The sequence below is a fragment of the Cavia porcellus genome, unplaced genomic scaffold (genome assembly GCF_034190915.1).
Source record: "Cavia porcellus strain 051 isolate PalLab524CR breed Dunkin Hartley unplaced genomic scaffold, mCavPor4.1 scaffold_13, whole genome shotgun sequence".
Classification (NCBI taxonomy): Eukaryota; Metazoa; Chordata; class Mammalia; order Rodentia; family Caviidae; genus Cavia; species Cavia porcellus.
Window position 1 is genome coordinate 45,949,299 of NW_026947496.1, and position 20,312 is coordinate 45,969,610.

Below are 20,312 nucleotides of genomic sequence, written 5' to 3' on the forward strand. Positions count from 1 at the left end.
GGTAACTTTTACTGTGATTGGTTTACCAGGACAAAACATTTCAACTTCAAAATGACTTTTACCATTAATCCTTGAAAACTAATCTTTTGAAGTCTTTTCTTACTCAGATTTTGTGGGTTCCTACTAATCAGATAAATTTTTTATATATCATTTGGACATTAAAAGTGGATAACTGCTTAGCGGGGTGTGGTGGTACATGCCTGTAGTCCCAGCACTTGGGAGGCTGAGGCAGGAGGATCTCTGTGAGTTCAAGGCCAACCTGGACTATATAAGCAAGACCCTGTCTCAAAAAAAAAAAAAAAAAAAGTATTACTGCTTAAATTTCAGGAAGGTGATGGTATATATTTGTAGAAAGTACTTTAATGTTTTCCTTTCTTTCTTCACTAGGGAATTCCGCAATGACTTTTTAGAACTTCTCAGGAGACGCTTTGGTAAACATCTTAACTATTGTGTAAATAATAACTTCATAATTGTGTAATGTCAGGATCAACAGTGTCATATTTTCTTCTTAGGCACCAAACGAGTCCATAACAATATTGTCTACAATGAGTACATCAGCCACCGAGAACATATTCATATGAATGCTACTCAGTGGGAAACACTGACTGACTTTACTAAGTGGCTGGGCAGAGAAGGTAAAATGAGATTATTCTGATAATTGTTGGTTTGTTGACAAAAAAGGAACACTTGTCACTTTCTATATTCACACAAAGAATTCATAGGGCAGTGTAAAAACTGGAGGAGAATTCTGGCATCATGATGTACACCTATAAATCCAACATTCTGGGATGCTGGGGCAGGAGGATCACAAGTTTGAGTCCAACCTGGGTGACTTAGCTGTTTAGCAAGACCTGTCTCAAAATTAAAATAAGGCTAGGGATATAAGTTCAGTGTGAATGGTCCAGGGTCAGTTCCCAGTACTGCAAGAAAAACTGGAGGGGAATGTACTGTCCTGGGATTGATTTTGCTTATTATAGTTGATTATGAATATCTGAAATAGTTCTTTTGACAATTCAAGTATTTATCACTGGAGCGTTGTTGGAGAGGTATCAGTAATCTCTTCCATCCTTCTTTCCCATATTTATTTAGCTTTATGGAACTTTTCTCACTCCAACTTAAGGTGATTTTTGAAAATGATTTCTTTTTCCATTTCTAATCTTCATAGGGTGAGAAATTAGGAAGAAAAAGGAGTTTTAAGCCAGTATACTTTGGGGATCAAACGCATGACCTCATGCTTGCCAGGCAGGCACTTATGTCACTGAGTAAATCCCTGACCCACCAATATACTTTTTATTGAGTATGTTACTTTGTTTCACTTCAAATTAACAGAACATCATGCTCTCATTCATTATTAGTTAGGTAAGTATGAGAGAAAAATTACTATGCAAGATAATACTTTTTTCAGGTATTTTCCTTGTTTAAACATCTTGCCTCAGTGTAGCTATATAAAAATCCTAATGATATTTGTTTTCTACTTGGAGATAAAAAAAATTCTGTTTGTACCTGAGCTTCATTAAATGTAAATATGAAAATTTCATGTGCTTCATGAGTCTGTATATTTGGTTATATTTGAATGATTGAGAAAATATGCAAAGATGGAACACGTTTATATTTCCATTTGCTCAGACTGTATACTAATGGGTAATGCCTGTTGTTCTCTTCAGGCCTGTGCAAAGTGGATGAGACCCCTAAAGGTTGGTATATTCAGTACATAGACAGGGACCCAGAGACCATTCGCCGGCAGCTCGAGCTAGAGAAGAAGAAAAAGCAGGACCTTGATGATGAAGAAAAAACCGCCAAATTTATTGAAGAACAAGTGCGAAGAGGTCTGGAAGGGAAGGAGCAGGTGAGCAACAGTATCATTCAGACGGGCAATGTCAAAAGGCCTAAAGAAGTAAAATTGCTTGTGTTTTAAAACATTGAATCGGAATTTTAGACGGGGAGAAAGAGGATGGTGTGGTGTAAAAGCATAGTCTTTGGAGTTGAGGTAACTAATTCCTGACTTACTGACTTCGTGCTTTTACATATTTATAGAAGTTTTGTGAACCTCAGTCTCCTCAGCTCTAAAACAGACATGTAAGTAGATCATTTCAACTAATTGTAATTACTGCAATGCTAGAGATAAATGCAGTGCATGGGTGAGCACCATTCTGTCCCAGAGAAGACAAAAAATGTTTGAAGGTAAACCCCAGAGCCAAGGGATTTTGAAGACTAAATCGATGAGAACCTGGAGAATGGACAAAGGAAGATATGGTAAAGGGGTTCAGGTATTAGAATAACTAGACCAAGGCATTTATTTTTACAGATATTTGTGGTACCAGGACTTTTCTAGGTGTTGGGTACACGCAGTGCACAAAAGATGCAAAAACTGCACTTCAGAGGCTTGCATTTTAACAGTTGTGAGCAGGAAAATACAGCTGGCTGTGTAAGTGAAAGTAGTTAATTTAAGATTTAAAAGCTATATTAAGCTCTAACCAGGTTCCAGTAAAGTATAAGTTACTCATTAATCTTGCAGGTATATTGAACTTCTTTATATATTGGGGGGAGGAGACAAACAAGCAGATGAGTAAGGGAGAGCCTGTATACTCACACCTAAATAGCTAGGGCATTTTTAGCGTTCCAGAAGTTTCCCTCATGCTTATTCCCACTTAGTACCTTATTCTCTAAAAGTAACAACTTTCTAATATGCTACTTTTAGTTATTGGTTAGTTCAGTCCATTCTTAAACCTCATATAAATCAAATCCTACTATATGTTCCTTTTTGTGTCTGAATTAAAACTCAAACACAATGTTGTACATTTTATCCATTTCTTTCCTATGTCTAATTTTTAAATTTTTAAAATAAATATATAAAAGCATAAACATTGAATATTATTTAGTATCGCATAATGTTTTAACACATATATACAACTGTGTAATCAGGGTAAATATCTCAAACATTTCTCATTCTTTTTTATATTTTAAATTGATGTATGGTAACCCATTTTGTAAGTCAAACATAATCTGTTTTTCTGCTGAGGCACATTTGGCTTGATTTCAGTTTTTCACTACTATGAAGACCGTTGCACTGGTCATTATTGCATAGTCTTCTGGAAGCCATTTAACAAAGGGTAGTGCAGGAAGTGGGAGGCTATAAGACTTAAGATATTGGTAAGGATCAGTTTACCAACTACATTTTATATCATATTAATTGAGCTTTTGTTGTTATTGTTGTTTTGTTTTGTTTTGGTACCATGAATCAAACTCAGGTCCTTGCGCTTCCCAGGCCAGTGCTGTGCCACTGAGCTATGTCTCTGGCCCCCTCTTTTTTTTTTTTTTTTTTTTTTTTTTTTTTTGATACCAAGGATCAAACTCATCACCTCACACTTGGCAGGCAGGTGCTTATGCCACTGAGATAAATCTCCAGCCCTTCTCTCACCTTTTTAAAGTTTAAATTTCTGTTTTCAGTAGATCAAAGAAAATTTAATTTCATATTGTGAAAATTAAGAATTGTATCTTCTTATATAGAGCAAAGTGGAGAAAACAGTTTACTTTTTGGAATAACATTATTGTTTGATAACATTTTTGTTACTACTGCTAACACTTTCTAGTTCTTTTGTATTTTATAGCTCTAAATAGTATCTTTATAGAAAGATAAGGGAAATCCTACTGATGAATACATCCTCATTCAGCACTTAAATATATCAGTTATGAGTAAGATTATGTGCATTTGCCTTGCCATATAAAAGTTTATATGGGTATTACCTGAGAAAGGAATATTTCAGTTAGACCTCAAGATATCTTTTATTTAGTTGGTAGAAACAACAATTAATATTTATGGACTGCCTATTATAGAAAACATTCCGTTCAGTGTTTCCTACATTCTTTATTCTATTTAATCCTGTGTATTGGTCACCTTCTCACTTGCTGGGACAAAAATCCCTGACACCTGCAACATGAAGAAGGAAAGGTTTTTTGAGGGGGCTCACTGTTTCAGAAAGTTGCAGTCCATCATTGACTGGTCCCAAGACTGCACCATCACTACAGGGGAAAGCTGCTCAGGTTATGGCACCTGGGAAGCAGAGAGCAAGCAAAGAGCATCAGAGAGGAAAAAACCAGGGACCAGATGTAGTCCCCAAGCTCACACCCCCTGACCTGAGTCTCCAACTGGGTCCCACCTCCTAATAGCCCATTCGGCTGTGAATTCATTGGTAACTTTGCCCATTGATGGAGAGCACCTACAATATAAGCCTTTGAGGGACTCTTCATACTTAAACTATAACACCTCCTCTATGTGTCAGAGCCCCTTGTGCCACCCTCTTAAATAGGGGACATAGCTTTTAAGGTCTACTCAGATGAGATGATCTCTTCATCTCAAAATCTGTGACTTAGCCTGATTTTCAGAAACTTTTGTTTTGTTTTTCCAAACACAGTAATATTTATAGGTTTCGGAGGTGAGGAGCTGATATGAGTCTACTGAGCCTGATGTACCTTTATGTCAAGCCTTGATATTATTGTTAGTAAAATATTAATTTTATTTGATCAAGCTCTTATGACTTCAGTTTCAGTTATTTGTATTACTGTGTAAATAATGTCACAGATAATACAATTGAAAGATTCAACTAAATATTTTTCTGTGAGATAATAGTATATGTTTATAGGATTGGAGATCTGTTCTTCTGCTGACTTCTCTCATTTAAAGATAAGAGCACAATAACTCTGACAAGGCCTTTTGCTTGCTAGATAAGTGTTCTTACACTGAGCTAAACTTCCAGCCCCTAAAAGAAGGTTTTGCTTTTCAAAGTAGTTCCATAGTTATGATTCCTGGAGATCAATGTGTTACCATTGTATTGTTGTTTTACTATTTAAATTCTAATCAAAGTGAAAAATATAGGCAGGCCTCTGCAGTTTTATATAAAAAATACTCCTGTTTTTGCTTTAGAATAATTGTTAATTGGACAATGTCTGCCATGCATGTGACTTTTTTTTTTTTTTAAGACTCCTAATCACCTTAGAGTTTGCTTCATAACATACGTTATTGAATGTAAGTGCCCTGTAAACCTAATCTTCAGGTTCTCTTGCTCTCTCTCTTTCAGGAGGCCCCTGTCTTTACAGAATTAAGCAGAGAAAATGATGAAGAGAAAGGTAGTTTAAATTTTCCTTCCCTTTTTTTTGTACACTTAGATGCTTTTGTACTGTCTTTGCCAAAAGCTAGCAGTGTATCTGAAAATAAGATATTTACTCTGTCAGTTACAATGCTTTTATCTTTAAAATGAAAAAGTAATATTATGAATTAGAGGAACATCTTTAGATATAAGTAACAAGATCAAATGAAACTAGCCTAAATGATAAGGAAATATCTTGCCATAATCAGAATCCCAGAAGTAAAATGATTTGACATGCCCTGCAAACACACAGGGTAGCTGCTGGCAATTCATTCATCACATCCAGACTCAGCATTTTCCAAAGAATGGCAGAGAACATCTCTTCTGAAGTCCCATAGATTAAGGATGTTTTCCTGGAAGACACTTCTCTTTCCAGTGGACTTCTTTTGAGTGTCATTGGCCAGAACTACATCACATATCTAACCTTAAAAGCAGTTTCAGGGATTATACTGATTGCTTTAAACAACCAGAATTAGCCCCAAACTGAAAATGGTATTCTGTCCCCTGAATTGCTGGCCAAAGGTTTGGACACTTACGTAGAGCAAGAGAACCATTAGCAAGGGGAAGTGGGATTTGGAGTAGTGAAGCAGCAAGTGTTGTCTGCTGGAGGCATAATGTGGGGGCCCTTGCAGATCCACAGGAGTCCGCAAGGGACCTTTAGAGGAATCTGGGATCTGGAGAGGAGCATTTTAGTCTTGTTACTAAAATGTCTGTGGACTTCCATTATCTGAGAAATTTTATTATAATCCCCAAAGAAATATATATATATATACACACTGGCAGTAACCTTTTTTCTTCTAGTTACATTTAATCTGAATAAAGGAGCATGTAGTTCATCAGGAGCAACAACTTCCAAATCAAGGTAAGCTACAGTAACAGTTAAATGTATAACCATTAAGTAATAGTTGAAAATTAAGAAACTTTGTGGAATATTGGTTTATATGCTTTAAAATATTGTGACTTGGGGCTGGGGATTTAGCGCAGTGGCATAAGTGCCTGCCTTGCAAGCTGGGAGTCGTGAGTTCAATCCCCGGTACCAATAAAAAAGAAAAAGACACACACAAAAAAAATATTGTCTCTCATTTTTTTCTGGTTACAGTTTGTGTTTTAGTTTGTGTTTGTTGTTTGATTAGGGCTATTTTTAACTTCCTTTTGATGAAATGATTCTCTTTTGAGGAATGACTCATTTTATTTTATTTTTTTGAGATGAGAATTCCACTCATGTGTGCCCTAGCTACCTTGGAACTCCTGGACTCAAGCAGTCCTCTTGCCTCAGCCTTCTGAGTAGCTGGAATACAGGCATGCGCTACAATACCCAACTTAAAAAGGCTCATTAATGCTGAAATGCTTCACATTGATCATGTTTGGTTCTCTGTTTACTGTCCTCTATTTAATGTCTACTTTTGTGTTACTGCACTCTACAATCCTATTCTCCTATCACAGCCCACTTTACAGTTTAAATGTTAATTATCTGTACAATTACAATTTCCAAAGAAAAGAGAGTAGAGTATCAACCAGTCTCCATATTACACAGTGTAGTATAAATTCCTATTTGGAAATAAAATAACACTGCTGTAGGAATATGCATACCATAGTGAATTATGAGAGTGTTCCAGGAAGTTAAGGCAAGGGAATGTTATTAAAGGCAAAAATGAGGAGGATTTCATAAAATATTTTGAAACAATAGGTAAATAACAAGGATGGCACCCTTCACTCAAGGTTGAACAGTAACTAGACAGATGTCGGTGTAGAAGTACTTTTTGTGTAAGACTGTAGTAGCCATGTAAAAGGTGATAATTCTGGTAGACTCTTTTATAATTATCAGGCAATCATGTTTAAGGACTCTTCCTATATTCATAACTTCTCACTTTATTATGTTTTCTTTAAGGTTGATACAAATGACTCCATTTTTATTTTGATAACTTTCACATTTTCCATTCTTTTTATTCCTTATTATTTCTTGGCATAGATGAATATGTATTAAGATCTGTTCTACTGGCCTCCAAAATCCAAAACTTATAGTAGTTTTATTTGGCTACTATGGTATAGCAAATTATCACAAACTAGTTGGTTTAAAATAATAGAAATGTGTTTCTCTGGAGGCCAGAATTCAGAAATCAGAATCACTGGGCTGATTTGTAATGTTGTGATCCTTCCAGAGCCTCTGGGGGAGAATCTGTTCTTTGTCTTCTCCCCTTTTGGTGGCTGCTAGCATTTGTTGGCTGGTGATTGTACTCTTCTGGTTTTCAAGACCAATATCTTCAAACTTCTTTTCTCTGTCTTTGCCTCGTCTGTAGTAGTCAGTTTTCCATTGCTGGGACAAAATACCCAATATAAATAATTTAAGGGGAAAAAAGTTTTATCACATCCAGTGATTGCAGTGGTTTCCATTCATGGTTAGCTGGCTCCAAGATTGTAACATCACAGCAGAACAGCATGGTGGAGAAAAAATCTTGCTGTTATAGTAGCCAGGAAGTCAACAGGCAAGAAGGAGCCAAAGATAGGCCCTTCGAGCTGGATATGGTGGATATACATATAATCTCAGCACTTGGGAGACTGAGGCAGAAGGATTTCCACAAGTTGAGGCCAGCCTGGGCTACACACTTGAGTTCAAGGCTAGCCGAAATACATAACAAGACCCTATCTCAAAAGACCCTTTGAAAGCATGCCCCAAGTTAGTAGGTCCCACCTTCCAATAACCTATTCAACTATGAATTCATCAGTGGATTACTACATTGATAGGCTTAGCATCATCAATATATGAGTCTTTGGGGGACACTTCATATTTAAAATATAGCACCCTCTCCATGTATCATCTCACTGTGCCTTCCTCTTATTAGAGATGACTACACATAAGCTCTACTCAGATTGGATAATCTCTTTAATAATCTTTATGTGATTTTCAAAGACCCTTTTTCCAAATAAGGTAGCAAGTATAGATTTCAGGGATAAGAACCTGATATCTATAGTGATCTACGTAACCTGCTACACCCTTATGTCAAGTCTTGATATTATTAGTAAAATACTAACTTTATTTGACTAAGCTCTGTGAATTCTGTCTCTGTTATTTATATTATTATATGCAAATAGTTTCACAGATAATACAGTTGAAAGAGTCATCTAAATTTTTTTTTCTTGAAATTATGGTATATATTCATAGGTGTATGGTATATGTTCTTCCGTTGATTCATATCCAAAATTTAGAATGAAGTAAATGATGTAAATATTAGAACAGACATTTTAGGCTTGTTGAGGCACGCAAAAAAAGTCCTTCTTCCCCATTGGTTGAAGTAAGTTACTTAATGTTATTTTCCTTCTTCTTTTTTTTTTTTTTTTTTTTTTTTTCTTTTTTGGAGATAAGGTTTCATTATATAGTTCGGGCTAGGCTCAAACTCATAACAATTCTCCTGTCTCAACCTCCCAAGTGCTAGGATTACAGGCATGGGCCACCATGCCCAGCAGGTTACTTAATTATTTTTAATTTTTATATGGAGTCCAAGGTTGGACAGACCTCTATATGGCACGGATTCACTCTAGTTATTGAAAACAGAAATTTAGGGCTCTTTTAGAAGACTTTTATCTGCAAATTCTGATCTGTTAACATTCATTTCCTGTCTTTAACCCCGTATTAGCTCTGCTTCAATCTCTAATAGAATTCTGATATTTGAAGCAAAACAATCTTTGTAAACTTCAAATCTTCCTCTGCCATTCTCATATTAAAGTCCAGGCCAAAAATCTGGGGATATAGGTCATCAGCGTAAGTGCCTGCCTGGCAAGTGCAAGGTCCTGAGTTTGATTTCCAGTACCAATAAATAAATAAATAAACTCAATCACTCAGTCACTTACTTAAGTCACTCAAGGCCAGCATCTGTAAGATGGTTTCTCATGTTTTTCTATGCTTTTGGATGACCATGATGATCCAGTGCTTCCTGGTCTGTGCATTCCAGCTGTGCTAAACTGTCTTAGCCATTTTAAGTATACTACTCAGTTATTAGGGAAATCTGTACTTTTCTGGACCATCACACCATCCATCTGTCCTGGATTTTGATCATCTCAGACTTCATCTCTTTATCCACTAAACCCCTCTTAGTGCCTCAAAACCACCATTTTTCTTTATAAATTTGACAGGAACCTCATATAACTAGAATCATGTAATATTTGTCCCTTTTTGTGTGGTTTATTTCACTTAGCATAACATTTTCAAAGTTTGCTCATGTTGCTTGTGATAGGGTTTCTTTCCTTTTTAAGGCTGGTATCCAGTAATATGTGTGTTACACTTCTTGTTGTCCATTGATGGGCATGAGAATTGTCTCTGTCTTTTGGCTATTATAATTAATACTATTATGTACACTGATGTACGCAGATCTGTTGAGAGTCCCTGTTCTGTTTGTTTTTGTTTTTGTTTTTACATATGACTCACAAATGAAACTGTTGAATAATATGGTCATTTTATGTGTAGTTTTTTTGAGGAACTGCCATATCATTTTCCTTCAAGACCTGCAGAATTTTACATTCCTACTAGTAAACCTAAGTATTCCAATTTCTCCATATCCTTGCCAATAATTCTTAACTTTATTTATTTTTACAATAGTGTGGAATAATATTTTTTGTAGTTTTGCTTTCATTTCCTGTGTGAACATGTTAGGAGAAAGTCTAATCACTAAAATGAAAAATAATCATTCCTAATTTCTCTTTTGCTAAGTTTTCTAGTGCCTATTGCACAGACAAACTGTGATTGGCGATTAGAAGTATCCCTAAATTGTGTAAATTCCTAGCTCAATGTACATTTAAACCTAAATAACATTTAAGTAACAAGTGGAAAAGTTTCTCTGTGTGTGAGCAGTCAATTCAAAACCAACACACATCATGTATGATTGATTGTACCTGAGAATCAGAACTTAAAAGTGTGTTTTTCTCTGGATTGACCTATGAGACAAATCCTGTAAATAAAATTTAAAACTTACAGTTAGGTAAAGAGACAACAGTTTCTATAAAGACAAAGTGGGGGTCTTGAACTATAAGATATAAATACTTTTATATAGAAAAGATACAGGTATTTTAGTTGATTTTACAGTGAATAAGTCCTTAAAGTATCCTGGCTTCTAATAAATCTAATGCGATCTTTAAATTCACTGAAAATAAAAGTCCAAAAAATGACAGTAATGATTGTATTGTGGTCTCTACCAATCACAGTTTGTTAATTTGTTATCTCCATCGTAGCTTGGTATAAGTATAACACATTAAGTAAACTGATAAGATTTGTTTAGTAAGCAAATACTACCTATTTTATACAAGTTATATGTCAATTACTGCTGCTTTACAGAAGCAAAGAGTACATGGTTCTCCCCCTATCATAAGAGAGGAATCCTCGATACAAATGAGCATAATATGAGGTGGAAAGCTGCAGTATCTTCAGCAGCTCCCGTGCAGGATGGGGCTGTTGACGGTTGTGGGAAGGAAAGTGGTTGGCAGTGCCCATGGTGGGTATGCAGTGGTGAATTTTGAAGAGGTGAGGAATATGGTCTCTTGTTTTAGAGTTTTTGAACTACAAATGTTACTAGGCTTTGCTGGATACAATAAAAGTAGATAAAAGCATGAACTCCTGATAAGGGCCTACATTTATCAAAGAATGGCTGAGGCTTGCAGTTCAAATTCTAATTCAAGAATTGTGTAGATGCCAATATCCACAGACTATTTAGGGGTTTGTAACTTACCTGCAATCAAATCATCAATTTTTGGTTTGGATGATAACTCGTCACCTGTAGAACCTGACTTGGCTGTGGCTGGAATCCACTCATTGGCTTCCACTTCAGTTACACCTCACTCACTCCTGTTGGTTCAGTGCTACTTCAAGATACTAAGCCCTCTATGAGATGCAGCAACCATCTCCAATTCCTCGTATCCATCCTGGTGTGCAGTTAACAAACCTGCCCTTTGAAGATGTCCTTGATGTTCGCATCAAACCCACAACTTTAGTTCCAAGCAGTATTCAATGATTTCAAGAGAGATTTTTGCTTGCTTATTTGTTTGTTTTGTTTTTGCTTTGATAGCTCAATAAGTTAGAGAGCTATACATATGGAGGGATTTTTTGCCATGTGGTTAAAGAAATCAGCTGAGACTTTGCATGGTAGAGACAGGTTGTCCTTAAGAAGATAACTATCCCAATGGTCGGTGTATAAAAGCAAACGGGAAACTGTTTCCTTTGCCTGGCTACGCACTACTGCCTAAAAATGTGAAATGAACAGAAGTGTCCTTAGTTTCCTTTGTCTGTTAGTTAGGTTGTTTTCACTGTGCCAAACTAGAATTCTGTTTCAACTATACTGATAATAATGGCATTAACCAAAGGTAAAGATAAAGAACATGGAGTTAATGATAGGGCAAGGCAGATGCTCTTTTGTGCTGATTGCCCTATGAGAGATGCTGGCAGAGCTTTCTTCTCTTCTTCCTCATCTTCCCTAAATGAACCATGTAACATTTATTGTGTTATTAATAAGTGAACCATGTAACATTTATTGTCTATTGTTAATTTTGCCCATTGCAAAACCTATGCCTGTGTGTAATTCTTACAAACATGCATGGTTCTTCTGTTCATCAGTTCTTTGGGGCCAAGTGCACTGAAGACGCTCGGGAGTACAGCATCAGTGAAACGAAAAGAAACTTCCCAGAGCTCAGCTCAGTCTAAAGAAAAGAAGAAAAAGAAATCTGCACTTGATGAAATCATGGAGGTATGATTTATGAGTTACTTATGGACACCTGGCATTGAGAGGAATGATGTAATTCAAACCTAAGGAAACATAAAATTATAAAGATGTTTGAATATAATGTTAAAGAAAACATAAAGTTATAAAGATATTAGTATATAATGTTAGAGAAAAGAAGCCTAATGCTGTTTCATCTAGCCCTTACAATATGTTTATTTCCCTGCCCCAAGTGCTATCTTTGGAACTTTCATGCAATTAGGTCAGTATTCACGAGAAGGGCGTAGTGGTAACTGAAATGTGATCTTCTGTGGGTATCCTGCATATCTAGCTTGTATTCTTCTGTTGCCTCTGATTTCCATGTATCACATGGAAGTGCAAGCTAGCAAGAGAAAGCCATGATGTGTTTTTAATTAGTGGCTAAACTTATGTAATGAATTATTGAAAGTATGTGATTGTCTAGAGTTAGTAGCTATGTTAGTTACTTTTTTCTCTTTGCTGAGGTAAAATACCTGACACCCAAAGTTAAAGGAGGAGAAGTATATTTGGTTCACAGTTGCAGAGGTTTCAGTCCATAATCAGCAGGGTTCAAGGTAGGGTAACTTGGTAGAGGTGCATTGCAGAAAAAAACCAGTCCATGGCAGTCAGAAGACAGCAAAAGCAAGCAGCGGGGGAAGATGACTCTTTCTGTCCTTTATATTGTATATAGGCTACCCACGCTACATACCCTTAATCTTAGCCAGAATTATGCCAACCAATCAACTGATTTATTAATCACATTCCCTTAATTTCAGCATCACACACTACACTAGACTAGATCTAGTCACTTTTGAAAAAAACCCCACCTATGATTGCATGAAACTTTGGTGGGGAACATTTAGACACAAGCCATAATAGGGCCGTACTTTGGCTTTGAATCTACCCCCAAAATGTAAGGAAACTACAGAAAATTTGTAATGTTTTCTAAATATTTCTTCTTTCTTCCAACTGATAACCTTATCAATGAATTATTTATAAAATAAGTAGAAAAAAAGAGAAAGGTCAGGAAAAGAGAAAGAATGGATACGAACAGGTAATTTTTTCCCCTTTGTTATTTCCTCCTTAAGTCTCCATCTGTTCATTTGTGAAGAAATTGTGTTCTCTCTTACTGGTCCTCACACTATGCAGAGCAGCATAAAAACTTAAAATAAAAGGTAGGATTGGGTACACTATGAAATGATGCCATTCCATCATGCCTTGACTACTGAGTTGTTGTTATGTAGTAGGAAATACACTGAGTCCAAGGTCTGTAATACAGAGATAAAAACAGTTGTTTATCATGGAACTTTAGTGCAGAAGCCATTCTGCAAAGCAGTAAATAAGAAATTGCACAATTGCTAAGTGCTAAGAAGGAACTGAGAAGACAGAAAAAGTCTCAGGTGATGTGGCTGTAACATACTAAATTTGTGGTAGCATTTAAAATAAGACAGAAGAGGGAGCAACATTACACAAGTCTCACGTGCCTTAGGGAATTTTAAAATTTAGTTTAAAAACCAAATCTACCTACTTGAAGTAGAACACATGCTAAATTTAGAATATTCTTTGTTAGTATTAGAAAGTCAAAGAATTTAAAATCAGCCTTGAAATGAACTAAAGCATAATGTCATTGGATCCCATTGAAAGTTTATAGTAGGGTTAAGTTTAAGCAGTGGAAAAAGAAAAAGTTGTACTATACAGTGTAGCCCTAAGAGCCAGGTAGCACTTTATTCTGTTGGTCACTTTTTAAAAATTTATATGTATCCCAGGAGCTGGAGATTTAGCTCAGTGGCATAAGCGCCTGCCTTGCAAGCAGGCAGTCGTGAGTTCAATCCCTGGTACCTATAAAAAAACGAAAAAGACAAAAAAATTTATATGTATCCCTTCATTCATGAGTTTATTATTGTCAAAAAGGAAACCTTCTTTTTGCTCTCAGACTACTTCTCTTACATGCTTTGCTCAATTGATCCATGTATTGTCCATGTATTGTCACCACGAGAAAAAGTCACCTGTTTGTAGCTCATGACAACAAGAGGACAGCATATGGGAGGGTGTACAGTAGGCCCAGCAGATGGTCTTGCAGTATTGACTAAACAGGGATTTTTGTTTTGTTTTGTTTTGTTTCTGGGTCAGTAGATTTATTTTATGACATAAATTTTAATATTTAAAGTTTCTTTTCCAGTCAGAAACTAATTACAGATAATGTTTATTTGTATCTATCAGAGCTTGCAAGTTATGTCATTAGTCTTTGGTGGAAAATGAACTTTTTAGTGTTATTTTGCTAAATAGAAGGCCATTCTGAAATAAATTAAGGATTATAAAGAGATAATCTTATGAATATCTCATGTGTTTTTCAGATTGAAGAGGAAAAGAAAAGAACTTCTCGAACAGACTATTGGCTACAACCTGTGAGTATTTTAGATGGAGCATCTTAACTACTGGGTTCACATATAGAGAATGATTTAAATAGTATTTGATCTGAATAACTTAATTTCTTAAATATATGTAAGTTATAGGGTTAGTTATAATTTACGATGACTTCCTTCTCTATTGGACCTTCAGTTACTGAATGCAATTGTGTTGGAGGGTTACTTCACGTTTATGACTCGATGTAAAGTTTAGTTCTTTGTTTTGGTACCAGGAATCCAACTCAGGATCTCATGCTTGCCAGGCAGGTAGGTACTATGCTGCTGAGATACATCACCGGCCAGGTTTAGTTCTAAATTTGTTCATAGACACCTTGAATTTGAACCTGAAATTACAGCCACTTTTTGCTATAAGGCAAAGATTGCATTTTTGGAAACAAGATTAAAAATTAGAATTGTGAACTCTAAAGTTTAGTTTGTAATTTATGGTTTATTAAAATACCTATTTAGGGACTTTGTAGAAAAAACAGGTCTTGGGGCTGGAGGTTCAGCTCAGCAGCATAAGCGCCTGCCTTGGAAGCAGGCAGTCGTGAGTTCGATCCCCGGTACCGATAAAAAGGAAAAAGAGAAAAAAGAAAAAACAGGTCTTAATTTACAGACTTAAGGAAAGTTATGTTTAATTGCTTATTGGTTGTTGCTTATTTTAAAATAATTAAAGGTAGCCAATGGTGTACTCCATAACCCCAACACACGGGAGGCTGAGGTAGGAGAATCATTGGGAGTTCAAGACCAGCCTGGGCTACAAAATGAGCCCAAGGCCAGCCTGAACCACATAGTGAGACCCTGTCTCAAAAAGACAAAAAATAAACTAAAATAAGGTCATTGTTAAACGTTTACCACATTTTCTTAATTTTTTGCTTACTGATGCCATACTTTGGACTGAGACATAAAGTTTTCCTAAAATTTTCAGAGTCCCTTAGTTTTTCAAGTGCTAATTTGATCAATAATAGAGGAGTGAAAAGTAAAATATGCTTAGATAGTTTCTGATTTGAGAAATAAGATTAATAACTTTGAAAAACTATGAGATCCAAAGTTGTAATGCAGTTCTTCAACTCCTTCTCCCTTCAGGGTGAAAATACTTTAGTTTCTGAATGTTAGTTTACCTTTTTTCATGATGGGAAGCACAAATTAATAATCATGAAATAAGTTGTCTAAGGTGAAAATAACTTGCTTTTGTAAAATAAACATGTCATGTGAATTGTTTTAGTTGATTTTCATAACAGCTTTCCAGGATTGTTATAGTTACTACTTCCAGTTTGCAGGAATAGAAACTTAAATAAAACTTTAAGATGTAAAATACTTTTTCCAGGGTCATCTATTAAGTAGAGTCAAGAGTTCTGTGGTAATCTAATTCCAGAGGTTTGCTGTCCTTGACCATGTAGTTCTGCCTACTGATGCCTTGATCTGAGAGTAAACAGGTCATTATAAAGTCAGGACTATGTCATGGAATAGGAAAATCTAATTTTCTTACTTTAAAAATTAGTAATGGAAGAACCAGTAGGAAAGAAACAATCTGTGAATTATTTAGATTTTTGTTACAGCAGCTAGCATTTGAACATTAATAGTTTTACGTATTGCTTATGAAAACATAATCAAGAATTTTGCTTAAAGCAGATATTATTAACCAGAGAATAATTCAAAATTTCTTAAGAGTTTTTTCAGGCCAGGGATGTAGCTCAGTGGCACAAGCACCTGCCTGGCAAGTGCAAAGTTCAGAGTTTGATTCCCCGTATCAAAAACAAAGATTTTTTTTCCAAGCCATGTGCTACATGCTTCTGCCATTTAGTGTTCTGGGGTGAAGTGTTGTCTTTTATCCACTTTCCAAGTGACTGCATTGGTAAAGAACTGTTGGTTTAAAGGAAAAAGAGAAGGAATAAAGACAGGGAGAAAGGGCACATTGCAAGTTTTAACCCCCAAATGCTGTTTGTGTTGGCCATACTTGCAAGTAAATTTTATTATCTATTGGATAATTTTCATCTACTGCAAGTGCATATTTCTCATAGCTCCTCACATAGAGTGTTATGTTAAAAGTCTTGCTCTGCCTACAGTATGCTAATGACTCAGTGTGCCTCCTGCTTTGAAATGGTTAACAAGTTTGTTAAAATAACCAGCAGTCCAGAGACAGATTTGGAGGACTTTATTTCTTAGGTTCAGAAAAGAAAATTTGAACAGATCTATTGTGAGTAAGTTAGTAAAAACAGAGATGGTAAGTTATTTTCAGATGACTAGAATATAATCCACTGAGAGTCTTTGAGAAGTTTAACCTAGGAATATTATGGTTGAATCAGCTGTTTTAGTATTAATTGGCCTCAGTAAGACTAAGCTAATGTTTTCAGTTAAACTTGTCTTCTATTAAATAACCTTCCCCTGAAGTGAATATAGCAATGACAGGCAATTTAATTTTCATTAATAGCTTTTATATAATTAATACAAGTCACAAAAACAACAATAAAGCAGCAAACTTAGGATTCATTAATATGACATAAGGCCAGATTTCTCTCATTTGAGATGAGATTCTCAGAAGAACAATAATTTCAACTAAAGCTGATCTGGAGGGATCCCATTTATATGAAAAATTCAAAGCAGTGTAATGAGAAAACAACATTGTGGAAAACATCATGCAAAAGCTCAAAGCCTCAGTTCTTTACAATCCTCAGTAAAACTCTTGTAATCAGTTTTTATGAGTAGCAAACACCAGAAATGTAATATCCTTGGCACTTTTCACTATCTTGAAATAGACAAAGAGAAAGAAGCTATGAAAGACATGCACTAAGAGAGTGGAGAGTCACAGATAAAGTCCTAGATATCAGCTGGCATGGCAGCACATGCCTGTGATCGCAAGTCTAGGAGACTGAGGCGAGAGGCTTGTATTGAGCAACTTAGTGATTTAATAGGACTGTCTCAAAATAAAATATAAGAAGGGCTAGGTGTAGCTCAGTGTGAAGGCCCCAGGATCAGTCCTCAGTACCCCCCGCAACAAAGTCCTAAATTGAATTTTGTTGTAGAAATCAGCCATTTTATGTCTCCTCACCTGCCTTGATAACTGTGTTAAGCAAAAGAAAGAAAGAATTTCTAACAAAAATTTTTGCCACCATCAGGAAAGTTTAGAACTCCTTGCTTTATTATTTAGCAGACCAGTTATAATTTAGTATGGTTTTTGGTGAATGTATTTTAAAAGGAAGAAGTAAAATACAAAAGATAAATGTATATCTTTTCCTTCATTTTGTTTGTTATTGTTGTTATTTTCTAGGAAATTATCGTGAAAATTATAACCAAAAAACTTGGAGAGAAATACCATAAGAAAAAGGGTATTGTTAAGGTAAGGATATGAAGATATACACTGAAATTTCTGAAAAGAGCTGGTGGGTAACCAAGTGAGGATATTGTAAAATTCCTTGAAAATCGAATCCCTCTAGTGCAAATTTTGTGTAGGGTTCTTACTATCCCATAAAATGAAATCTGAATACATAACATGTTAGAAGAAATGCTTCTGTTCCAGTCATGCTTTAGGCTTAACCTTGATCAGTTTTCTTGCTGGGCAAATAATGTATATGAAATCCCACTTTAAAAACTCAGCATGCATGTCTTGCTAATTCATCAGTAAAACTTGTTCTGTTTAATGATTGACAGTATTCTCCCCCAGTCAAACAGGGGCTTTCTCTGAAATGTGAGGACTATCCTTTGACGACTCCACATTTTGGAATGCCAGTCCTTTACTTTTCCTAAATACAATTTCATTCTAAAACCCAGCTTTGTTCATACAGAAACTGCCCTTCTTCGGGCAGAATTACTCCTCCTAGATTTCTTAAATTTATATTTTTAAAATTTCTTATTCTATGATTACCATTTTCATATTTTTACCAGAAGGATTTAGCTCAGCGGCATAAGCGCCTGCCTTGCAAACAGGCAGTCGTGAGTTTGATCTCCAGTACCGATAAAAAGGAAAAAGACCAAAAAAAAAAAAAAAAAAAAAAAAAAAATCATATTTTTACCAGAGAAAATCTTTAAGGTTTGAATTGAGTTCTTTATTGAGAAGTATGAGTTAACTCTTATCTTTTAATTGGAATTTCATTTGTTTTTATTTCTTTTGTCCTTTTAACTTAGCAGTCACATATTTCTTCTGTTATAAAAGTGTTCCTTTTACACAACAGGAAGTAATTGACAGATATACAGCCGTTGTAAAGATGATTGATTCTGGAGACAAGCTGAAACTTGACCAGACTCATTTAGAGACAGTAATTCCAGCACCAGGTAAATCTGTTTGCAGACCATTTAATACATGTCCCATCAAAATGAGCATATAGATTTTGGATATTACTTGATAGTCATAGACATGTTTCCCTTTCAGAAGTATTACTACTGAGGTAATAAATTTCCATATGACTTTGGGGGGAAGGGACATGATAGTGCTCTATCAAGTGATTTTGTGCTGTAAATGAGTTTTCCCTTTTTAGCATACATTTACCCCCGAGGCCATATGCAGACACATGGATAGTATCAATCATATTAGTCATATTACTATTATATATATTTAGCTACTTGACATAGTGAGATTCTTCTTTTAAGCTATTCTTGTCATTTGAGTGTTTCTTCATATTAAGTATAAACCCTGCTTTGCTTAGATAGTTTGTCTCTGACTCAGTCTTCTTGGGGATCTCATTGTGGTGCATTCATAATGTCTTGAAAACTTCCCCTTGCTGTATTCTTTTTTATTTTTAATGCTAGAGTTTTAACCCAGGACCTTTACACTATACTACATCCTCTGCCCCCTTTACTATATTTCTTATTTTTGAGACAGACTTGCTATAATATAAGCCTTCTGCCTCAGTTTCCCTAGAATGCTGTGGTTACAGGTGTGTGCTGTCACTCCCAGCTAAATAAAACTTGTAAGTTAGGAAAACGTTTTATCAGCCTTACTGACATATATACCAAGTGATGGCAAACCTTTTGGAGTTTTCAGTGATGCAGACAGCCTGATGTGGCTTGCATGCCACAGGTTTGGTAGCACCGACACATACAATGTACAGTAAATTACACTCATCAAAAATGCACTGATCAGTTTTCAGATATGAATACTCCATTGAAACCTTCAGTGTAATCATGGTGATGCGTTTCTGCCTTTATGTCCCTTTCTGGTCCTTTTGTACTATCCTGTAGTCCTGCTATGTACCTTACCAGGCAACTGGAGATTTGCTTTCTGTCACTCTGTAGTATTTATTATTCTAGAATTTATATAAGTAAAATCATATTGTATATCCTGTTATTTCTTTGGTTCTTTTAGTCTGGCTTATTTCACTTCACAAAGTGATTTTGGATTCACCCATGTTGTGGCGTATGTATGTTATTGTTCATGTAATTTTATTGCTGAATGGTATATCATTGAAAAGGCAAACCACAGTTTATCCAGTGACTGACATTTGAGTTATTGATAGTTTTTTAACAGATGGATAGAACTGCTTTGAACATTCCTGTACAAATGTGAATATATACTGTAATTTGTATCATCTCAGGTAAATACTTAGGATAATTCAGTCATATAACTTAATTGTTTAAAAAACTGCCAAGCCATCTTAAGAATTTTGAAAAGAGACAAACTAAAGTACTAAACTGAACTAAATTTTCCCTCAGTACTTCTATGCTCTGAACATTTTCTCCAAGTACCTTGAACTCTTTGCAAAATAAAAACATATACCTTAAACAAATGCATGAGAAAAATGAAGAATCAATATTACGTTAGCGTGTTTACAAACTGTACTGTAGAATACTACCCATTTCTTATGTATTGAGGAACTTCTAGAAGTGTTTTGGTTTTCATTATGTTCATTTAGTGTAAGGCTTTTTGGTGTAATAAAGTAGAAAAAAATAGGCATTTCTTTGCATTAAGGTTTATATTCTTTTCTGCTATAGGAAAAAGAATTCTAGTTTTAAATGGAGGTTACAGAGGAAATGAAGGTACCCTAGAATCCATCAATGAAAAGACTTTTTCAGCTACTATAGTCATTGAAACTGTAAGTTTGCTTAACAATGAC

At 35.4% G+C, this 20,312-nt stretch overlaps 1 protein-coding gene and 1 pseudogene across 2 annotated transcripts in view; both read left to right on the forward strand.

Annotated features, from left to right (window-relative positions):
- Kin (Kin17 DNA and RNA binding protein) overlaps window positions 1-20,312 on the forward strand; it is a 31,615-nt gene that overhangs the window by 7,056 nt on the left and 4,247 nt on the right. The window contains exons 3-12 of one of the 2 annotated variants that reach the window (XM_003473416.5): window positions 388-431; window positions 513-635; window positions 1,665-1,846; window positions 5,076-5,124; window positions 5,946-6,006; window positions 11,740-11,869; window positions 14,215-14,265; window positions 17,534-17,602; window positions 18,435-18,534; window positions 20,191-20,291. In XM_003473416.5, coding sequence (XP_003473464.3) covers window positions 388-431; window positions 513-635; window positions 1,665-1,846; window positions 5,076-5,124; window positions 5,946-6,006; window positions 11,740-11,869; window positions 14,215-14,265; window positions 17,534-17,602; window positions 18,435-18,534; window positions 20,191-20,291 — 910 coding nt within the window. The remainder of the gene's footprint in view (window positions 1-387; window positions 432-512; window positions 636-1,664; window positions 1,847-5,075; window positions 5,125-5,945; window positions 6,007-11,739; window positions 11,870-14,214; window positions 14,266-17,533; window positions 17,603-18,434; window positions 18,535-20,190; window positions 20,292-20,312) is intronic. The other variant, XM_063260157.1, reaches the window with a different exon arrangement.
- Window positions 6,013-11,733, forward strand: LOC111757871 (E3 SUMO-protein ligase PIAS2-like; annotated as a pseudogene).